General features: G+C 45.5%; 1 protein-coding gene across 5 annotated transcripts in view; it reads right to left on the minus strand.

Annotated features, from left to right (window-relative positions):
* The window catches only part of BICC1 (BicC family RNA binding protein 1), a 366,015-nt gene extending 347,371 nt beyond the window's left edge, over window positions 1–18,644 (minus strand). For all 5 annotated transcript variants that reach the window (XM_082268000.1, XM_082267998.1, XM_082268001.1 and 2 more), the window contains exon 1: window positions 18,306–18,644. In XM_082268000.1, coding sequence (XP_082124126.1) covers window positions 18,306–18,498 — 193 coding nt within the window. In that variant the 5' untranslated portion in view covers window positions 18,499–18,644. The remainder of the gene's footprint in view (window positions 1–18,305) is intronic.
* Between the last annotated feature and the right edge of the window lie 765 nt (window positions 18,645–19,409).

Consider the following 19,409-nt stretch of genomic DNA (forward strand, 5'->3'; position numbering starts at 1 on the left):
AAATTCTAGAAAAGGATTTGATACACAGGGTAGACTTAAAGCAAAATCAACATCTAGGACTCAGCTGCTAAAACTAGCTGTATATAGCATTTGATTTGAGGTAAAGCAGTATTAAAACCAAAAGGCAACATTATACTTAGTTCCCATTGATAGGCTTGCTATTTTCTATTATAATTGGTGATCCAGCCAGTTTTTCAAAAAAGCTCTATTGCAGTTCAAGGGATGAATGAGACAGACCATTTACACTGGCAGGTGTGCTTAAAATGATCATCATTTATTTATGCAAAACCTTAACGCCAAAAGAAAAAATGTGTTTGCTGTAACTCCTAAAGTAATAGCTGGAGTTCAGTTCAGCTTCAATTTGTTACTGTATGTAAATATGCTAGTACATCTAACCATTTTTTTTTATGGGCAGCACAGTGACTAAGTGGTTAACATTCCATCTGGCAGCACTAGGGTCATCGGTTTGAATCCCAACCATGGCAGTACCTGCACGGAGTTTGCACGTTCTAACTGTGCCTGCATGCATTTTCTCTGGGTACTCCAGTTTCCTCGCACATTCCAGATACATGCTAGTAGGTTAATTGGCTCAAGTGTAAATTGGCCCTTATATATGTACAGTCAGGTCCATAAATATTGGGACATGGACATAATTCTAATCCTTTTGGCTCTATACTCCACCACAATGGATTTGAAATGAAACAACCAAGATGTGCTTTAATTGCACTTTCAGCTTTAATTTGAGGGTATTTACATCCAAATCAGGTGAACGGTGTAGGAATTACAACAGTTTGTATATGTGCCTCCCACTTTTTAAGGGACCAAAAGTAATGGGACAATTGGCTGCTCATCTGTTCCATGGCCACGTGTGTTATTCCCTCATTATCCTATTTACAAGGAGCAGATAAAAGGCCCAGAGTTAATTTCAAGTGTGCCATTTGCATTTGAAATTTGTTGCCGTCATCTCTCAATATGAGATCCAAAGAGCTGTCACTATCAGTGAAGCAAGCCATCATTAGGCTGAAAAAAAATAAAACAAACCCAACAGAGAGATACCAAAAACATTAGGTGTGGCCAAACCAACTGTTTGGAACACCCTTAAAAAGAAAGAACACAACGGTGAGCTCAGCAACACCAAAAGACCCGGAAGACCACAGAAAACAACTGTGGTGGATGACCGAAGAATTCTTTCCCTGGTGAAGAAAACACCCTTCACAACAGTTGGCCAGATCAAGAACACTCCAATATTTATGGACCCGACTGTATGCAAGTTAGTGACCTTAGATTGTAAGCTCCTTGAGGATGGGGACTGATGTGAATGTAGAATACATATGTAAAAGCGATGCATAAATTATTGCTATACAAGTAGTTATAATAAAAAAAGACAACAAAATTAGGATTATGCCAAAAAAAAAAAAAAAAATGTAAAATAGCTTCCATCTTGGACTGCACTGTTATTACATGATCATAAATTCAAAACTGGAAAAAATAGGATTTTTCTACGCCTTTGAAAATCCTTTTCTTAGAGCCCACTGAGGTAAATGGCTTAATAGAAAGAAACCTAGGGTTATACTGCTGCCTAGGCGTCTTACAATCAAACGGTGTCCCTCATTTGACAATAGAGAAAAGAAAATAATATAAACAGATAAAAAAAAAAAAATGGTGATGAGTGTGGAGGAACTGTGTCTCAAATCACAGTGGTGGTCGTGGTGGCAGTGGAGGAGCACAACCTGAAATTTCAGTGAGGAGTCTTGTCTCTCCAAAACAGCCAGAGAGTAAAATCAATGCATTGTGTTCCTCACCAACTGATAAAGATCACATAACCAGACCTTACCTAGGCCAAAATTTCCAAGACCAAGTTTAGAAGAGGGCAAAACCTACACCACTTTGACACTATAAACATTATACAAACTAGACCAGGGATTCCTAAACAACTACGGCCCTGCAGCTGTTGCAGAACTATACATCCCATGAGGCATTGTAAAACTCTGACATTCACATACATCAGTGGTCCTCGACGGAGACGGAGGAGGGAGGAGGACGGAGGGAGGAGGAGGGAGGGACGAGGGACGAGGGAGGAGGACGAGGGAGGAGGACGAGGGAGGAGGACGAGGGAGGAGGAGGGAGGAGGGAGGAGGAGGGAGGAGGAGGGAGGAGGGAGGAGGAGGGAGGAGGAGGGAGGAGGGAGGAGGAGGGAGGGAGGGAGGAGGGACGACGGCAATTACACCAGGGCAATTTGAAGTTTTCATAGGAGGTGCTTTTAACACTCCACCCTAGGATGTTCATTCTATTCCACAGTGCCCACTCACACCTAAACTTGGTATCATCTAAAGTCACTCAAAAAAGTACGAGTTCCTTTACAAATGCTACAAAAGATACTTTGCTCAAGCTATAAATGGGGCCTTAGAAAAATCCAAGCAAGAAAAAAAAAAAAAAATGCAGGTGCACTAACAGAAAATCAAAAATACTGTATATAAACCTACCCTGGCACACCGCTTAAAAAAAAAAAAAAAAAAAAAAAGCCATTTTACAATCCGAAAATGCACTGCCATTTAACAGTATGCAGGCTAAAATCTACTTACATAAATAGTCCTTAAAGTGTTTGTTATTTTAGTAGAAAATAAAACAAGACTTTACAAAGTTGTTATACTTACCCCCCTCTGTGCAGCGGTTTTGCACAGGACAGCCTGGATCCTCTTCTCAGCTTCCTGACTGGAGCTCCTGGCCCCTCCCTCCTAAGTGCCCCCACAGCAAGCAGCTTGCTATGGGGGCACCCGAGCCGAGTTGCAGCTCTGTGTATCCATTCAGACACGGAGATGCCATTCCGCCCCGCCCTCGCTTTTTTTTGGCCAACTGACCTTGATTGACAGCAGCAGGAGCCAATGGCAGGAGAGAGAGTCTCAGACTTGTCCCTGTGTCACTGTATGAGGAGGATGCGATGTTCTGTTTGGTTTGGATCGAGACAGGCACAGGTCTGTCTTACCACACTAGCTTAAATGTATCATTTGGCATGTATGATTTTTGAAGTAGAGTCTGCGATGAGTTGGGAATTTTTGATGGATTGGATAGCTCACCAGTGGAACAAATGGTCGCTTAGGGCTAGCCACTTGAAATTGTAATTGTAATTGTGATCTGCAATAGTTTTGGGCAATCAGTTGTGTAGTCACGCCCACTTGGGCGATATCTCCTCCCACATCCCCAAGGGCCATGTGGAGGCCTGGTCTTCCATATCATATTTAAACTACGGACTTGACCATGGCCTCCAGGCTCTGAGGAAGAGGCACAGCCTCGAAACGCGTCAGCCCTCTGCTTCCAGTAAAGACGTTGATCCTCTGGCATGAGGCAGATTTATGGAATTGATGTGCCTGAATTTCACGATTGTTTGTGAGTAGCTGATTTTAATTTTTCATTTAATAAACTCGCTGAGGATAATGCGCTAGGCTGGTGCGCCCTTTTCTTTGCTTTGTATTTTCAGTGTTTGGTCGACCGCCCTGGTCGTAAGGGGCAGCAAAGCCTAGCCATCATGGATGCCTATTATCAGCACGAGTCCCGGGATTGAAGCAGCCTGAGGACCAGGTTCCGAGCGCAGGAAAGGGGGTGCTGTATAGCACTTATCTTTTTTGGAACTTACACAAGTGGGATTCCTGCAGCTGAGGAATAGGCCCTCTGGTGATTCATTGGATTGGCTGCGTTGTAAAAGGACTCTACAAGATGGTCCTCTCAATGGAAGAAAGGGAACTCAGGAGGCAATCCCTAGCTAGAGGTTTCAGCAGTAGCATCGATTCCTACGAAAAGCAGCATGCACCTAGTACGGTGAATAAAGAAGCTCCAGCGGTTGTGGACAGAGAAGACACTATGGTGTCCCTATTTTATAAACTCAAACATTCCTTGGAGAAGGAAATGACGCAGTGGTGGGACATTCTACTATTAGAAAAGTATCTTGAGGTTAATAGGATCCCTAGAGGCCTCAGACTTACCAAGACTTGCTGCTGGTTAGACGAGGATCTACAAACTAATTGGCTCAATAAGCTAAGGGAGTGCAATAAAATCCTCCTCGAATCTATTGTGATTCAAAGGAAAAGGAATTTGGACAACATCCGTGAGGATTTGAAAAACATACAAGAAGAACTGGCCCTCTTTGTAGATCTACCATCCTTTAGTAGTTGGGATGGCAAGGTAAATGACCAAATTGTCAATTTTGAAACAGAACTAATTAGTCGCAAATCAGGGAAATTCGAGAGGGACAGACTGGATTACCAGGAGGGGAGAGAGTTGAACTGGAAAAGGGATTCGTTTACTAATAGGGCCCTGGATAACGATCTTAGAGAAGGTGATAATGTGAATCACTTTAGGCCCAATAGACCCCAGAGGAAAAAGAAAAAGAACAAACGTCACTACCAACGGCATAATAATGTCTATAATAGGGGATACGGTAACCCTAACGATATTAGAGAGGTTGGTAGCGTCGGGTCCAGCAATCAGGCCCCCCCAAGGAGCAATATAGAGAATACATTAGATTCAGCCCCTTGTGAGGATAGAAGTGTCTCTGAGTCCGTCGGTTCGTCTTCCCTATCTGGGAATGATACTGGACTCGGTGCAGGCGAAGGTCTTCCTGCCGGAAGACAAACTCAGGACTCTTCAGGAGGAAGTCAGGTCCCTCAGGGACGTTCCGAACTCGTCTCTGCGGACGTGTATGAGATGTCTGGGATTGATGGTCTCGGCTTTCGAGGCGATTCCTTTCGCGCAGTTTCACACGCGGGGTCTCCAGGCGGAGATCTTGTCCAAGTGGGACGGGCGACCTCAATCTCTGGATCTTCAGATCTCGTTGAGTCGTCGCACCAGGGAAAACCTTCTGTGGTGGCTCCAGTCCCCGTTGGTGTCCGGGGGCAAGTCGTTTCGTCCGATCTCGTGGACGATAATCACCACGGATGCCAGCCTGTCGGGCTGGGGTGGTGTTCTGGGCGTTCTGTCCGCCCAGGGGACCTGGTCGGAGGGGGAGTCTTCCCTCCCGATCAACATTCTGGAATTGCGTGCGATAAGGCTCTGTCTTCATCGCTGGACGGACTGGCTGCAGGGCTGCCCGGTTCGGGTGCAGACGGACAATGCCACGGCGGTGGCCTACATCAACCACCAAGGGGGCACCAGGAGTGCCCGAGCGGCTCGAGAAGTGGCCGACATTCTGTCTTGGGCCGAGACTCATGTCCCGGCGATAACGGCGGTTCACATTCCGGGAGTGGAGAACTGGCAGGCGGACTATCTGAGTCGCCAGACCCTGGATCAGGGGGAATGGTCTCTCCATCCGGCTGTCTTCCAGATGTTGTGCGCGAAGTGGGGTCTTCCAGATGTGGACCTGTTCGCGTCTCGCCTCAACTACAAGGTGAAGAGGTTCGTGGCAAGGACGCGCGACCCTCGGGCAGACGCGTCGGACGCGTTAGTGGCCCCGTGGCATCAGTACAGGCTGATGTACGCGTTTCCACCGATTCAGTTGCTGTCCCGGTTCCTTCGCAGGTTACACTCGGAACGCAGCACGGTGATTCTTGTGGCACCGGACTGGCCTCGCCGGTCCTGGTACGCAGACCTCGTGAATCTGGCGGTCGACGCCCCCTGGCGTCTGCCTCTTCGGGACGATCTACTGTCTCAAGGACCGATTTACCATCCTGCTTTACAGTCGCTGGCTTTGACGGCCTGGCTGTTGAGACCGAGGTCCTGAAGGAGAAGGGTCTCTCTCCAGAGGTTGTTCATACCTTGATCAACGCAAGGAAGTCTTCCTCGGGAAAGGTTTATTACCGTACTTGGAAGGCCTATTTTGCCTGGTGTGAGTCCAGGGGGTTTTCACCCCGCACGTACTCGGTTTCCCGTGTGCTGTCTTTCCTTCAGACGGGTGTCGATCAGCGTTTGGCGCTGGCTACGATAAAGGGTCAGGTGTCTGCGCTGGCCGTTCTGTTTCAACGTCCCGTGGCTTCCAACTCCTTGGTTGGCACTTTTATTCAGGGTGTGCGGCATCTGGTTCCTCCTAGGAGGGATCCTTTGCCCCCTTGGGACTTGAATCTAGTCCTATCTGTGTTACAACGTGCTCCTTTTGAACAGATCAGGGAGATCTCGTTGTCTATGTTGTCCAAAAAGGTCGCCTTTTTGGTGGCGATCACTTCGGCTCGCAGAGTGTCGGAACTGGCGGCTTTGTCCTGCAAGTCTCCGTACCTGGTTGTTCATTTGGATAAGGTGGTCTTGCGACCTAATCCTTCTTTTCTGCCGAAACGAGTTTCGGAATTCCATCTTAACGAGGATATTGTTTTGCCTTCGTTGTGCACGAAGCCTAAACATCCAAAGGAGGTGAGATTGCATTCTCTGGATGTTGTTCGGGCGATTAGGGTTTACCTTAAATCGACTGAGTCTTTTCGAAAGACGGACTCCTTGTTTGTTCTTCCAGAGGGTCCTCGGAAGGGCATGGCGGCTTCCGCCTCTACCATTGCCAAATGGATCAGGCAGACCATTGAACAGGCCTATGCCTTGCAGGGGAAGGTTCCCCCTGTGCCTGTGAAGGCGCACTCTACTAGATCTCTGAGTACGTCTTGGGCCTGTCGTCATGGGGCTTCTGTAGCCCAGGTGTGTAAGGCGGCGACTTGGTCGACCGTGCACACTTTCACAAAATTCTACAAAGTAGATGTTCAGGCATCGGCGGATGCTTCCTTTGGCCGCAAGGTTCTTAGTGCGGCTGTTCCCTAGGGTCCCTTGTTGGGGACTCCTGGCTGTTGGGATAAGTTTTGTATCCCCTGGTTTTTTGTCTTTTCCTGGGTTGTTGCTCCTGTTGAGCACTTATTTTTGCTGTTGCCCAGCTGGTTTCCTTCCTTTGGTAAGGTTCCTTTCTTTGATGTGGAGACTGCGTTGCCTTTCGGCGCGGATGCGTTTCCCACTGCTTTGGGACGTCCCCATATGTGACAAATATGAAGAGGCGGCGACTGTCGGAGGACGTAAGAGAAAACGGAATTTTTGTAAAATCTTACCTGTAAAATTCCTTTCTCTGAGTCCTCCGACAGTCGCCGCCCCCGCCCCTCTTTTGGGGTTTGAATGTATACTCTACTGCTATTCCACTAAAACTGAGATATGGTTGCAGGAAGTAGGAGGGTATTGACTGAGGGGACCACCCCTTGAGGGTGGGATATGTTAAAGCTTTATTGTTAACATATTCTGTTGCCTAGCTACTCCTTCGGAGCAAAGTCTAATACCCCATATGTGACGAATATGAAGAGGCGGCGACTGTCGGAGGACTCAGAGAAAGGAATTTTACAGGTAAGATTTTACAAAAATTCCGTTTTTCTGCAGGTGCAAAAAAATAGTCCATTGATCCTGCCAGAATTTGGAGTGTCTTTGTAACTTTCTGTGCACGTAAATTAAATCTCTAACAATCTGATCAGCTTTTTCACTTATCTTTTTAAACACCCCCCACCCCCTTCCCCTTATGATAAAAGGGAGAGGAGGTGGTATTTGCACTCAGTAAAGCAACCTAGGGTGACAGTGCTGCTCCTCTACAGAAAGCACAGTGAGTGAGCATTGCCAACCTAGGACAGTAAGTGTGATAATGGCAGTAAGTATCACCAGGTAATAAAAAAAAAATAAAAAAATAAAAATCTTAAAATCATAACTAAATCTATATTTTTTGTCATGTTGGTCTGGCTCACATATAACATGTGTATTTGTAAGTCTACATGATTTGAGTAAGGCGATAAAAGTCAAAACATCCGTGGTGAGGATATGCAGCGAGTTGTTTTACGTAGATTTCTGCAGAGCACAATGTTGCTTTGTGAATTATAAAAACAAATTGTACACACAATTATATAAGACAGAGCTGTTAAATGAGAGGGCTTATCTGACAGATGTGGTTGCAGACTATTTAAAGTGTAGTAATGAGACCTAGAATACAAACGGTTGGAAGTGCTAATAGTCTAACAACGCTGTGGAATATGTCAACAACATCCGCTGCACACGCTGCTTGTACTAATATAAAGCTTGGAAGAGAGTTGAGGAGGTCGCAATACAGGAAGTTCTTCAGCTCAGAATAAGGGAGATTTTCCTTCCAGACCATGGCGGCCTGCAAAAGATTATTCATCCCTTTTCCAGCCTCAAATCACACACTATAGTCAAAATGATTCACTCAACAACTCTTCCTTTAGAAAGCCCCAGACTGCCTGCCAAGCTGTACACTTCAATTCTATCTACCACGAGAAGTCTGCCCGCTCTTCTGACTTCCACTACAACACACAGGATAATAGTTTTTCTAAGAGTCCCCGTCTCTTACCCATCTGCGCCGAGCCGAGTTTTGAAACTGTGTCTACATTCTTTCCGTAAACGAGCTCCAAGGACCTAACTAGAAAGCAGATGTTCTGTGTTTTGTAAGCAATGTTACTGAGACTTTGGCCGTTCAGATTAATCACGTAAATGAACAAACATACCATTATTACAAAAATCTCACAACACTAGTAATGATTTTCCCCCCAAGGAAGACATTATACTTTGCATGTAACCCAAGGGTACCAGATCAACTCCAGCCCAAATCTTTGTAGGTAAAGTAGAATCGGAAAGGGTGGTTAAAATGCTCTCTCTGTATCTGCTGAGACGTTTGCATTCACTGCCTTTGATAGTCATTAAAACAGACATTAAAAAGTACAACTAAAAAGGCAAAAAAAATTTTTTTTCTCTTTTTTTTTTTTTTTTTTTTTTTTTTTTTATTTAGTTTTGGATGGAGTGGAGAGCGATTAGACCACCTGTCCCAATTTTTTTAGGTGTCTGTACCCCTGTTAAGGAGATTCACCATGTCTTTTTGCCCTGTTTACCATTATCATTAAGACACCGTTCACACTGGGGCGACCTGTCAGGCGACCTGGTCGCCTGCCATAGAGAAGCTGTGGACCCGTTCTAATAGGAGCGACACAAGTCGCTCCGACTTAGAAAAAGGGTCCGGAGCTTCTTTGGGGCGACCTGGAGCGACCTGCATTGACTTCAATGTTATGAAGTCCGTGCCGGCCGCTCCGAGGTCGCCCTGGCAAGCCGGATCGCCCCAGTGTGAACGGGGTCTAAATGTGCAAGTAAAAGAAAACCCCAGATTTTGGGTTGTCCTCAGAAAATCTCAGGAATGGGACACAGATGGCAAAACAAAAAAAAAAAATCTGGCAGGGGGTAACACTTCCTTACTCTATCCAAAATGAAAAGAAAAAAAAAAAAAAAAAAAAGTTTTGCCTATAGTTGTACTTTAAGGTTAGGTTCACATCTATGTGGGTAAATGTGTAAATTTTTTCTTTTTTTCTTTTTTTCTTTATACAATATTGTATATTGTACACATTGCACCATATTCTTTGTTTGATTTCGAAGGTGTATAATTTATTGGTTGCAAATTATTGCACAGTTATTTAGATATAGCGCACCACTTCATTACACAAATGTGTAAATTGCCGCAGAAAAAAAAAAGTGCTACTTTTAAGAAAACACATGGCACCCCCACACACTGAAAACACCATGCAATTTCTATGCAGCTGCGTTATACCACTTCAATACAAGGCACTTTCAGCCCCTTCCTGCCCAGGCCAATTTTCAGTGTTCAGCGCTGTCGCACTTCGAATGAAAATTGCATGATTTTTAACATTTTTTAAAAATGTTTAGATAGAAGCTCTCTTTAGTGGCATTTAATCACCACTGTTTTTTTTTATTTTTTGCTAAACAAAATAGACCGAATATTCTGAAAAAGAGAAAAAAAATTTTCTTAGGTTTTGCTTATAAAATTTTGCAACTATGTAATTTTTCTTCTAGACTGATGTGCACTGAGTCAGAGAGGTGGGCTGATGTTGTCACAACCTCTGACTCAGCCAGAGAAAGCTTTATACCGCACATCCAGCAGCCTCACAGGTTAGTGAGGGACAGTTTGTTTGGGCCAAACTATGCAAAGTGTATGAAAAAACTGGAGTCCAGCGTTAACATTAAGTCGACTAAAATACAACTAAAACTAAAAATGACATTTTAGTCAAAAACATTTTAGCATTTTTTGACAAAAAAATTAACACTGGATGGCTGTCCACAATTTTGCAAGAAGTGAAATTTCAAGACTACGTTGGATAGTATCAGAAACCAGTATGCATGCATGCTGGGGAGGCTAAAACACAGGGGTCAGATAAACACTGCCTACAACATAGGTAAGCCCGTACTTCTCCTTTCATTATCTCTAGGTATGTTGGGGTTTAATTTTCACTTTAAACACATGTTGACCCAATGTTTTCATTGACCTTATCAGTCATCATGTATTTGCTTGAATAAGAGGCTAAGGGGAAGTCTGATTTTATTTTCATATGTTGTACATGATCAGCAGATCACAAGGTGTTGGAGTACTTTGGAATTAAAACATTCCTTACGAAACTGTAATCCTGTAAAAACACAAAGCGATGTTCTTCTGGCACTGGGCTAAAGGTCTCGGGCTGACTGGAATCCTCGGGATCCTGGGGGAAAACTGCCCGAGCTTCCTCACAGGGTAAACAAACCACAGTCCTTAGGTCTTTCAAATAACTGTCTGAAAAAGCCACAAGTGGACGATGCAGTTCAGCTGTAGGCTTTCCACTCTGCAGTCCATAGAGGACTTGGGAAAGAATGCGAGCGTCAGCTAAAATCACTATACATCCCATAAGGAATAGGACTTGGTATAACAACTATAGGGGCTTCAAGTGATGTGTCTGAAGGATTATTTTACCCTTTCCAAAGAGAAAAAAAAAAAAAAAGTTTCATTTGCAAACTTGAACAATATGGTAAGAAGATTTTTACTGGTTGTAATCAACACCACAATTCATTAAGGCGACTTTCATACAAGAAGCCCAATTAAGCTAACATGGAATGCACTATTAAAGTAGAGCCTAAGCCAAAATGTTCTTTGTTCTTTTTTCAATTTTTGATAGAGTAAGGGAGCATTATTTATAATCACTGTCAAGTGTTTTTTTTTTTTCATAGCTACAACAAAAAGTGAGGACAATCCTTGGTTGCCACCAGGGTCAACAGAAAGTGTTTGTATCAGAAGATCTCCCTTCTATTCCTGTTCTGGCGTCAACTCAAAAAATTTGGGACTTTCCAATCAAAAAAAAAGAAGGAAGGGGAGGGTGAATCTCCCTAATGGGGGACACAAAACCCAACAAACATCTTAATCCTCACTATCTTTGAAAAAATAAAAAAAATAAATAAAAAAACTCACTATTGTGTGTAGTGTCCCTTAGACACAACACATCACCGATAAAGGTAAAAGAGCCTATGCACAGGTTCATTACCATGTGATCAGCTGTGTCTAATCATAGCTGATCACACAGTGTAAACAGAAAATTAGTCATCAGCATTCCTCTCCTCACGCTGACAGCACATGAGGAGAGCGGGTAAGCGCCATTCCTCAGTGGGGACATCTACAATGATAATCAGGGCACTGATCTTCAGCGGCCGCATATCAACAGAGAAAAAAAAAAATTACTTATTTACAACATATTTCAACAGAAACTAAGAAGAAATTTTTCTTCAAAACTTTCGCTCTTTTTTCGTTTGTTTAGCAAAAAAAACCCAGGTGATCAAATACCACCCCCCAAAAAAATGTTTTATAATTATATTCTGCCTCTCGTCTTAGGTGTGAACGGGAAGCAGGTGTGTTATATTTGGTGTTCTCTCGCTCACTCTCATACTGGTCCCCGGAAGTTAAAAATGGCACCTCATAGCAAAGAACTCTGAGGATCTGAAAAAAGAATTGTTGCTCTACATAAAGATGGCCTATGCCAGTGATGGATGGCAAACTTTGGCACCCCAGATGTTTTGGAACTACATTTCCTATGATGCTCAACTACACTGCAGAGTGAATGAGCATCATTGGAAATGTAGTTCCAAAACATCTGGGGTGCCAAGGTTCGCCATCACTGGCCTTGGCTATAAGATTGCCAAGACCCTGAAACTGAGCTACAGCATGGTGGCCAAGACCATACAGTGGTTTAACAGCACAGGTTCCACTTAGAACAGGCCTCGCCATGGTCGACCAAAGCAATTGAGTGTACATGCTCAGAGTAATATCTCAGCATAATAGAGGTTGTCTTTGGGAAATAGACGTATGAGTGCTGCCAGCATTGCTGCAGAGGTTGAAGGGGTGGGGGGGTCAGCCTGTCAGTTCTCAGACCATACGTCGCACACTGCATCAAATTGGTCTGCATGGCTGTTGTCCCACAAGGAATCCTCTTCTAAAAGATAATGCACAAGAAAGCCTGCAAACAGTTTGCTGAAGACAAGCAGATTAAGGACATGGATTACTGCAACAATGTCCTATGGTCTGATGGGCCTAAACTTATTAGGTTCAGATGGTGTCAAGTGTGTGTGGTTGCAACCAGGTGAGGAGTACAAAGACAAGTGTGTCTTGCCTACAGGTAAGCATGGTGGTGGGGCTGCATGAGTGCTGCTGGCACTGGGGAGCTACAGTTCATTGAGAGAACCATGAATGCCAACATGTACTGTGACATACTGAAGCAAAGCATGATCCCCTCCCTTCAGAGACTGAGCCGCAGGGCAGTAGTCCAACATAATAACGACCCCAAACACAATTTCAAGATAACCACTGCCTTGCTAAAGAAGTTGAGGGTAAAGGTGATGGGACTGGTCAAGCATACCTCCAGACCTAAACCCTATTCAGGTTCTGTGGGGCATCCTCAACTGGAAGGTGGAGGAGTGAAAGGTCTCCAACATCCACCAGCTCTGTGATGTCATCATGGAAGAGGACTCCAGGGGCAACCTGTGAAGCTCTGGTGAATTCTATGCCCAAGAGGGTTAAGACAGTGCTGGAAAATAATGGTGGCCACAAAAAATATTCACACCAAAGTGGACATCTTATTTTAGGGGTGTACTTACTTTTGTTGCCAGCAGTTTAGACATTAATGGCTGTGTTAAGTTATTTTGAGGGGACAGCAAATTTACACTGTTATACAAGCTGTACACTCACTACTTTACATTGTAGCAAAGGGTTATTTCTGCAGTGTTGTCACACACAAAAGATATAATAAAATATTTACAAAAATGTGAGGGGTGTATTTACTTTTGTGAGATACTATACACACACACATATAAATAATAGTGTGTGTATACATGTATAAATCTTATATATATATATATATATATATATATATATATATATATATAAATCTATCTATCTATCTATACACACATACATACATACATACACACACACACACACACATATACATACATATATACACACACACACACACACACACACATATACATACATAGTTTGGGTACAGCATTGCATGCCCGCGCAATTGCCACTCAAAGTGCGACATCACTGAACACTGCAAATTGGCCTGGGCAGGAAGGGATGAAAGTGCCAAGTAGGCAAGTGGTTAAATTAGTACCGTAAAAGATGTGAAGACATGACCACTTTTAGGACCATAGTCTCATGGTGGTTCCATAAACAAGGATGATCACTGATCATCAATTAAGACTTGATGCTTTTTGGTAAAATGGCACATAACATTATAGTCAATAGTGATGCATTTTAATAAGTGTGTTTTCCAAGTGACGTGTCTGTTTCCCATGTGCCTACAGGAAAAAGAAGGCATTTAAAATGCATTGCATTTTACTGCTGTATCAGAACTGCTGAGATTGCATAAGAAATCACCTTCTATAAAAAAGGAGTTACTTTCCACCACACATTTTTCCTGGAGATAAATAGATATTATGTAAAGTAGGTATTAGTAGAAAACAGTATTTTAACACAAACCACTCGCATGGGTGCTTAACCTATGGCCCTCCAGCTGTTGCAGAGCTACAAGACCCATGATACATTGCAAGGCCAACCGTTACAAGCAAGACTCCCAAAGGCAGAGGCATGGGACTTGTAGTTCTGCAACAGCTGGAGGGCCACAGGTTGAGCACCCATATAACCTCTAGTGCTTTCTAATAAAAACATCCAGCAGCTTTCTGACTAAGGGCTCTTTCACACGGGCGATCAGATCTGCCTGTCAGTTTTTTAGGCGGATCCGATCAGATCCTCCATGCAGCTCTATGGGGCAGCGGGTGTCAGCGGAGACACCTCCGCTGACACCTGTTGCCATCCGCATCCGATCCTGTGCGTGAAATCTGGACGGATGGAAACCCTATTTTTCCATCTATTCAGTAATCGGATCGGGTCGGATCTGATGAGAGCGGACAAGCGGTCCGCTCTCATCCGATCCCCCATAGAGGGCAGCGGGGGCTGAGACACCTCCCTCTCCGCTCTGCAAGCGGAGACGGAGCTGTCATCCGCCGGCTCAGCGGGGATCGATCCCCGCTGAGCAACACGGATCCGCCTACGGAGGCGGACCGTGTGAAAGAGCCCCAAGTCTGCCCAAAACTGATTTCAGTTTTTGGTAAATACTGAATGTTATAACACCATATTGCATCAAATGTTTCTTGGCGACCTGTGGCAGGAAGATTACAGCCATCAGGGGTGGTCCCACTTCTGCTTGCAAGTGCAAGAGTGGGAAGATCACAACTATGATCACAGGGATCCTTAAGGTTCCTCAAGAGGTTATTTGGCATTCCTTGAGCTATGGCATTTTGTCCTTCCATCTGATGGTGCTTCTACTGTATAGTTTTGGTGCCAATGCAACCTTACATAGTCAAAAGCATGACACCAGTGATCTTTTTAGCTGTCTAGAAAGATGGGGGGGGATTTCTGATCACTTTAAAGCGGTAGTATACTCCGCTATTTGACTTTTACCTACAGGTAAGCCTATAATAAGGCTTTCCTGTAGGTACAATTAATATCTCCTAAACCTGCACGGTCTAAGATATTCAACCTGCATGCAGCCACTGACGTCTGCGGTGCATGCGCTCTGAAGGTGCAGCGGACCTTCAGAGCTCCGTGCCGGATCTTGCCAGGAAGTGAAACTCCCGCGTGCATGCTCGGGAGTGACGTCATCATAGCTCCGGCCACTTACAGAGCCGGAGCCACTGAACAAGGAAGAGACGCCGAGGGAGCATGTCAGCTTCCTCAGCGTTGTCCAGACGACCGTGCAGGGGCTTCGTTGTAAGGTATTTCATAATGAGCTAGTATGCGATGCATATTAGCTCATTATGCCTTTGTCCTGCAGGGTTTTTTTTTGTTGTTTTTTTCTCAATGAGTATACAAGCGCTTTTAGTGTCGGTTCACACTAGGGCGACACGACTTTGGGCGAGTTATGCCGTCGCCCGTGCACCGCGACTTGCAACGACTTCACATAATGGAAGTCAATGCAAGTCGCTCCGATGTCTCCCCGAAGCAGTGCAGGAACCTTTTTCTAAGTCGGAGCGACTTGAGTGGCTCCTATTAGAATGGTTCCAATTGCACAGCACGGTCCGCTACTTGTCAGGCGACCAAGTCGCCTGACAAGTCGGAACAGTGTGAACCGGGACTAAGAAGGGCATTCTCCCCATTGACCACCAATGTAAGGGGAATGGACACTGAGCCACAATGAATTGGTTTAATCAGGGGCTCTCCATACCAGAAAATGTTAAGGAATCCCCTGGAGGAAAAGGCTTGAGAAATGCAGTGCTTAGAGGATCCTGCCAGTAACATACTTCCTTTCCAAGGGTGATGATACTCAATCACTGTATTATATTGATGAAGGAGTGATGTTATCCTAGGCTACTCTGATGAATTAAACTACAAACATCTCCTCCTCTCCAATACATAGGAAATGCTTTATCGTTAACAGATAGCAGCTGCATGGTACCGCAGTACCATCAGACTTGGTGCAGCACATTTTTCAAAAGGTAGTGCATGCAGTACTTTTTGTGCATTCTTTTGAGATTTGCAGCCCATTAAAATGTATGGACTGCAAAAAAAAAAAAAAAAAGTCGCACTGCAGGGGAACGCGCAGCAATAACAGGGATGTGGACAGTGTTCTGGTGCAATTCTAGGGTGAACGTCCCTAAGGGGGGGGGGGGGGTATTTTTTTTCCCACCTCACTGATATTTAAACACTTGTAAAAACGCACTGTAAACGCTACAGGCGCATTTATGTCGCATTACCATAGACTTGAAAAGTTGCAACCCCTCCCAGACTCGACATGTAGCTTCATTTCTGCTGCAAAGCCATGCAAATGCTGCAGGTTTGCAAATGTGAACAGCTCTGCCCACTGTTCATACTTTTCATTGTAGGCTGCTTTGCTAGGTGTTTGTGGAGTGCCAAAAATGTGCCCCAAACACCTGTTTCTTATGCCAGTGTGAACAGGGCCTAAGGACAAAGCCACACATTCCTGTATAAAACAAGGTTTTCCTGTTGCTATTACCAAACCCCTCACTTCTATCCACCATCAAGTGTCTGACAGATATCTACAGCTGCTTCACAATGACATAATTAGTCAGAATACTTTCAGTGTACCACCCAGGGAGGTGAGGTTGGGTCCAATTAAAGGTTCAATGACAGGCAATCATTTGCTACCTATACACATGGAAAACTTTCAGGTCAAGGTAGGAAATAAGGCAAAAAAAAATACTCAACTGAGACCAACAGCATAGCAAGAAAGTAACAACTAATCTGAAAATATTATAAGAAAACAGTGCTTTGTATACAGAACTGGAGAAACGTGTTGTAATTCATAGTATCATCTTTTCAGCAACATTTGGGATTATGACTACTGTATATATAAACAAAATAAAATCAGATCTCCAGCAGGAACCCTTTCATTTCCTGTTTATTGTCCAGTTTTCACTTTTGTCATTCTGATGACTATGTATATTAGGAGTTCTCCAACTTCCTAAACAAAAGGACTATAGGCTGTGGCCAGGGAGAAGAAGATGATGTCCAGTGTCACTGGGAGTAAAACTTGCCCTGGGCTTGGTGGTCAGTGGAAGCAAAAAAATAAAATAAAAAAAAATAAAAAATCACTTAGCTTTGGTTAGTGGGAGGAGGTAGGGCACCCCATCATTGGGGGGCTCAGTGGGAGGAGGTAGGGCGCCCCGTCTTTGGGGGGGCTCAGTGGGAGGAGGTAGGCCCCCCATCTTTGGGGGGGCTCAGTGGGAGGAGGTAGGGCACCCCGTCGTTGGGGGGGCTCAGTGGGAGCAGGTAGGGCACCCCGTCTTTGGGGGGCTCAGTGGGAGCAGGTAGGGCACCCCGTCTTTGGGGGGCTCAGTGGGAGCAGGTAGGGCACCCCGTCGTTGGGGGGCTCAGTGGGAGCAGGTAGGGCACCCCGTCGTTGGGGGGCTCAGTGGGAGCAGGTAGGGCACCCCGTCGTTGGGGGGGCTCAGTGGGAGCAGGTAGGGCGCCCCGTCTTTGGGGGGCTCAGTGGGAGCAGGTAGGGCGCCCCGTCTTTGGGGGGCTCAGTGGGAGCAGGTAGGGCGCCCCGTCTTTGGGGGGGGGGGGCTCAGTGGGAGGAGGTAGGGCGCCCCATCAGTGGTAGCAGTGAGAGGCATACAACTGCTCCAAGAGTCAGTAAAAGGAAAGCAAGGGGTCTTATTAGGCCCAGGGACTGCAATTTGGGGACCACTACTACCTAAAATACCGATGTTCCCAAGCACCAGCCCATTATTACACTGCTGTGAAGCTAAGTGAGCGCAAATTGAAGCTCCAGTGTAGTCTGGATACTCCAAAAGTTGCACATGCATTGGTGAGCATCAGTCACATTGGAGACATTTTACAAACCCCCATCCACATTTTACAACCACTTACCCAATGATGGAGATGTTTGGTAATTAGTTTGGTCTGGAAGCTTAGGAGAGAACAGAGCACAGTAGAAACATGTATAGAGGAAACTTCCAGAAAATAATGTATATTTCCAATAAGGGGGGGTTAACCATTTATAACACCTAGGACACAAGGGAGGATGCTGCATACAGCCATCATGGGAAACAGTGGTTGCTACGGGCAGCAACCTTCCCTCTGCTGGTTGCTACGGGCAGCAGCCTTCCCTCTGCTGGTTGCTACGGGCAGCAGCCTTCCCTCTGCTGGTTGCTACGGGCAGCAGCCTTCCCTCTGCTGGGTGCTACGGGCAGCAGCCTTCCCTCTGCTGGTTGCTACGGGCAGCAGCCTTCCCTCTGCTGGTTGCTACGGGCAGCAGCCTTCCCTCTGCTGGGTGCTACGGGCAGCAGCCTTCCCTCTGCTGGTTGCTACGGGCAGCAGCCTTCCCCTGGCCCGGGGCAGTGAATCACAGAGAAAGGGATGGATGGGGAGAAGTAGCGGATCTGCATTGTGTGAGGCCAGCAATGAGGATGAGTCACGGACGGGACAGCCAAGCCTTGTGTCTGCTCAGCCCGCATTGTTGGGGAAAAGTTCTCCTTACCTTGCAGCATAGTCTCCAACTTCTTCCGATCCACCCGGAATCTTTCCTCTCCCCACTCCGGGTCATGGGGGGCGGCCGGGCCGGGAGAGTCGTCCTCGGAGCCGGGTACCGGGGAGTCTGTGCTCCGCTCGCTGTTAGAGCCGGGATCCGACTGGTGCATGTATCCGCTCATGGAGTCACCCTGGGCGGCCATGGTGCAAGAGTGCGCCGCGCTCAGTTCTTCAAGGGGCCGATCATACACGGAGAGAGCGCCCGAGAACCGCTAGATGGGACGACACGACTCACATACAACACCGAGCCTGGAGCACTGAGTGAGCTCCCTCTACTGCTTACTACACTACACCCCGCTCTACTAGAGCGCTTCCAGCGGGAGCACTGTGACGTCACCGCACACACCACTATTCACTGATCCAATCCTATACTACTATCATATACAACTACTACTCACACTGCACTCCGAGTATACACCAACACCACTATTCACTGATCCAATCCTATACTACAATCATACACAACTACTACACACACACTGCACTCCGAGTCTACACCAACACTACCACTACTCACTGCTCCAATCCTATACTACAATCATACACGACTACTACACACACACTGCACTCCGAGTATACACCAACACCACTACTCACTGCTCCAATCCTATACTACAATCATATACAACTACTACACACACACTGCACTCCGAGTATACACCAACACCACTACTCACTGCTCCAATCCTATACTACAATCATATACAACTACTACACACACACTGCACTCCGAGTATACACCAACACTACTACTCACACACTGCACTCCGAGTATACACCAACACTACTACTCACTGCTCCAATCCTATACTACAATCATACCAATCATACACAACTACTACTCACACACTGCACTCCGAGTATACACCAACACTACTACTCACTGCTCCAATCCTATACTACAATCATATACAACTACTACACACACACTGCACTCCGAGTCTACACCAACACCACTACTCACTGCTCCAATCCTATACTACAATCATATACAACTACTACACACACACTGCACTCCGAGTATACACCAACACTACTACTCACACACTGCACT

This window comes from Pelophylax lessonae (genome assembly GCF_965119305.1).
Source record: "Pelophylax lessonae genome assembly, chromosome: 9".
Lineage (NCBI taxonomy): Eukaryota > Metazoa > Chordata > Amphibia > Anura > Ranidae > Pelophylax > Pelophylax lessonae.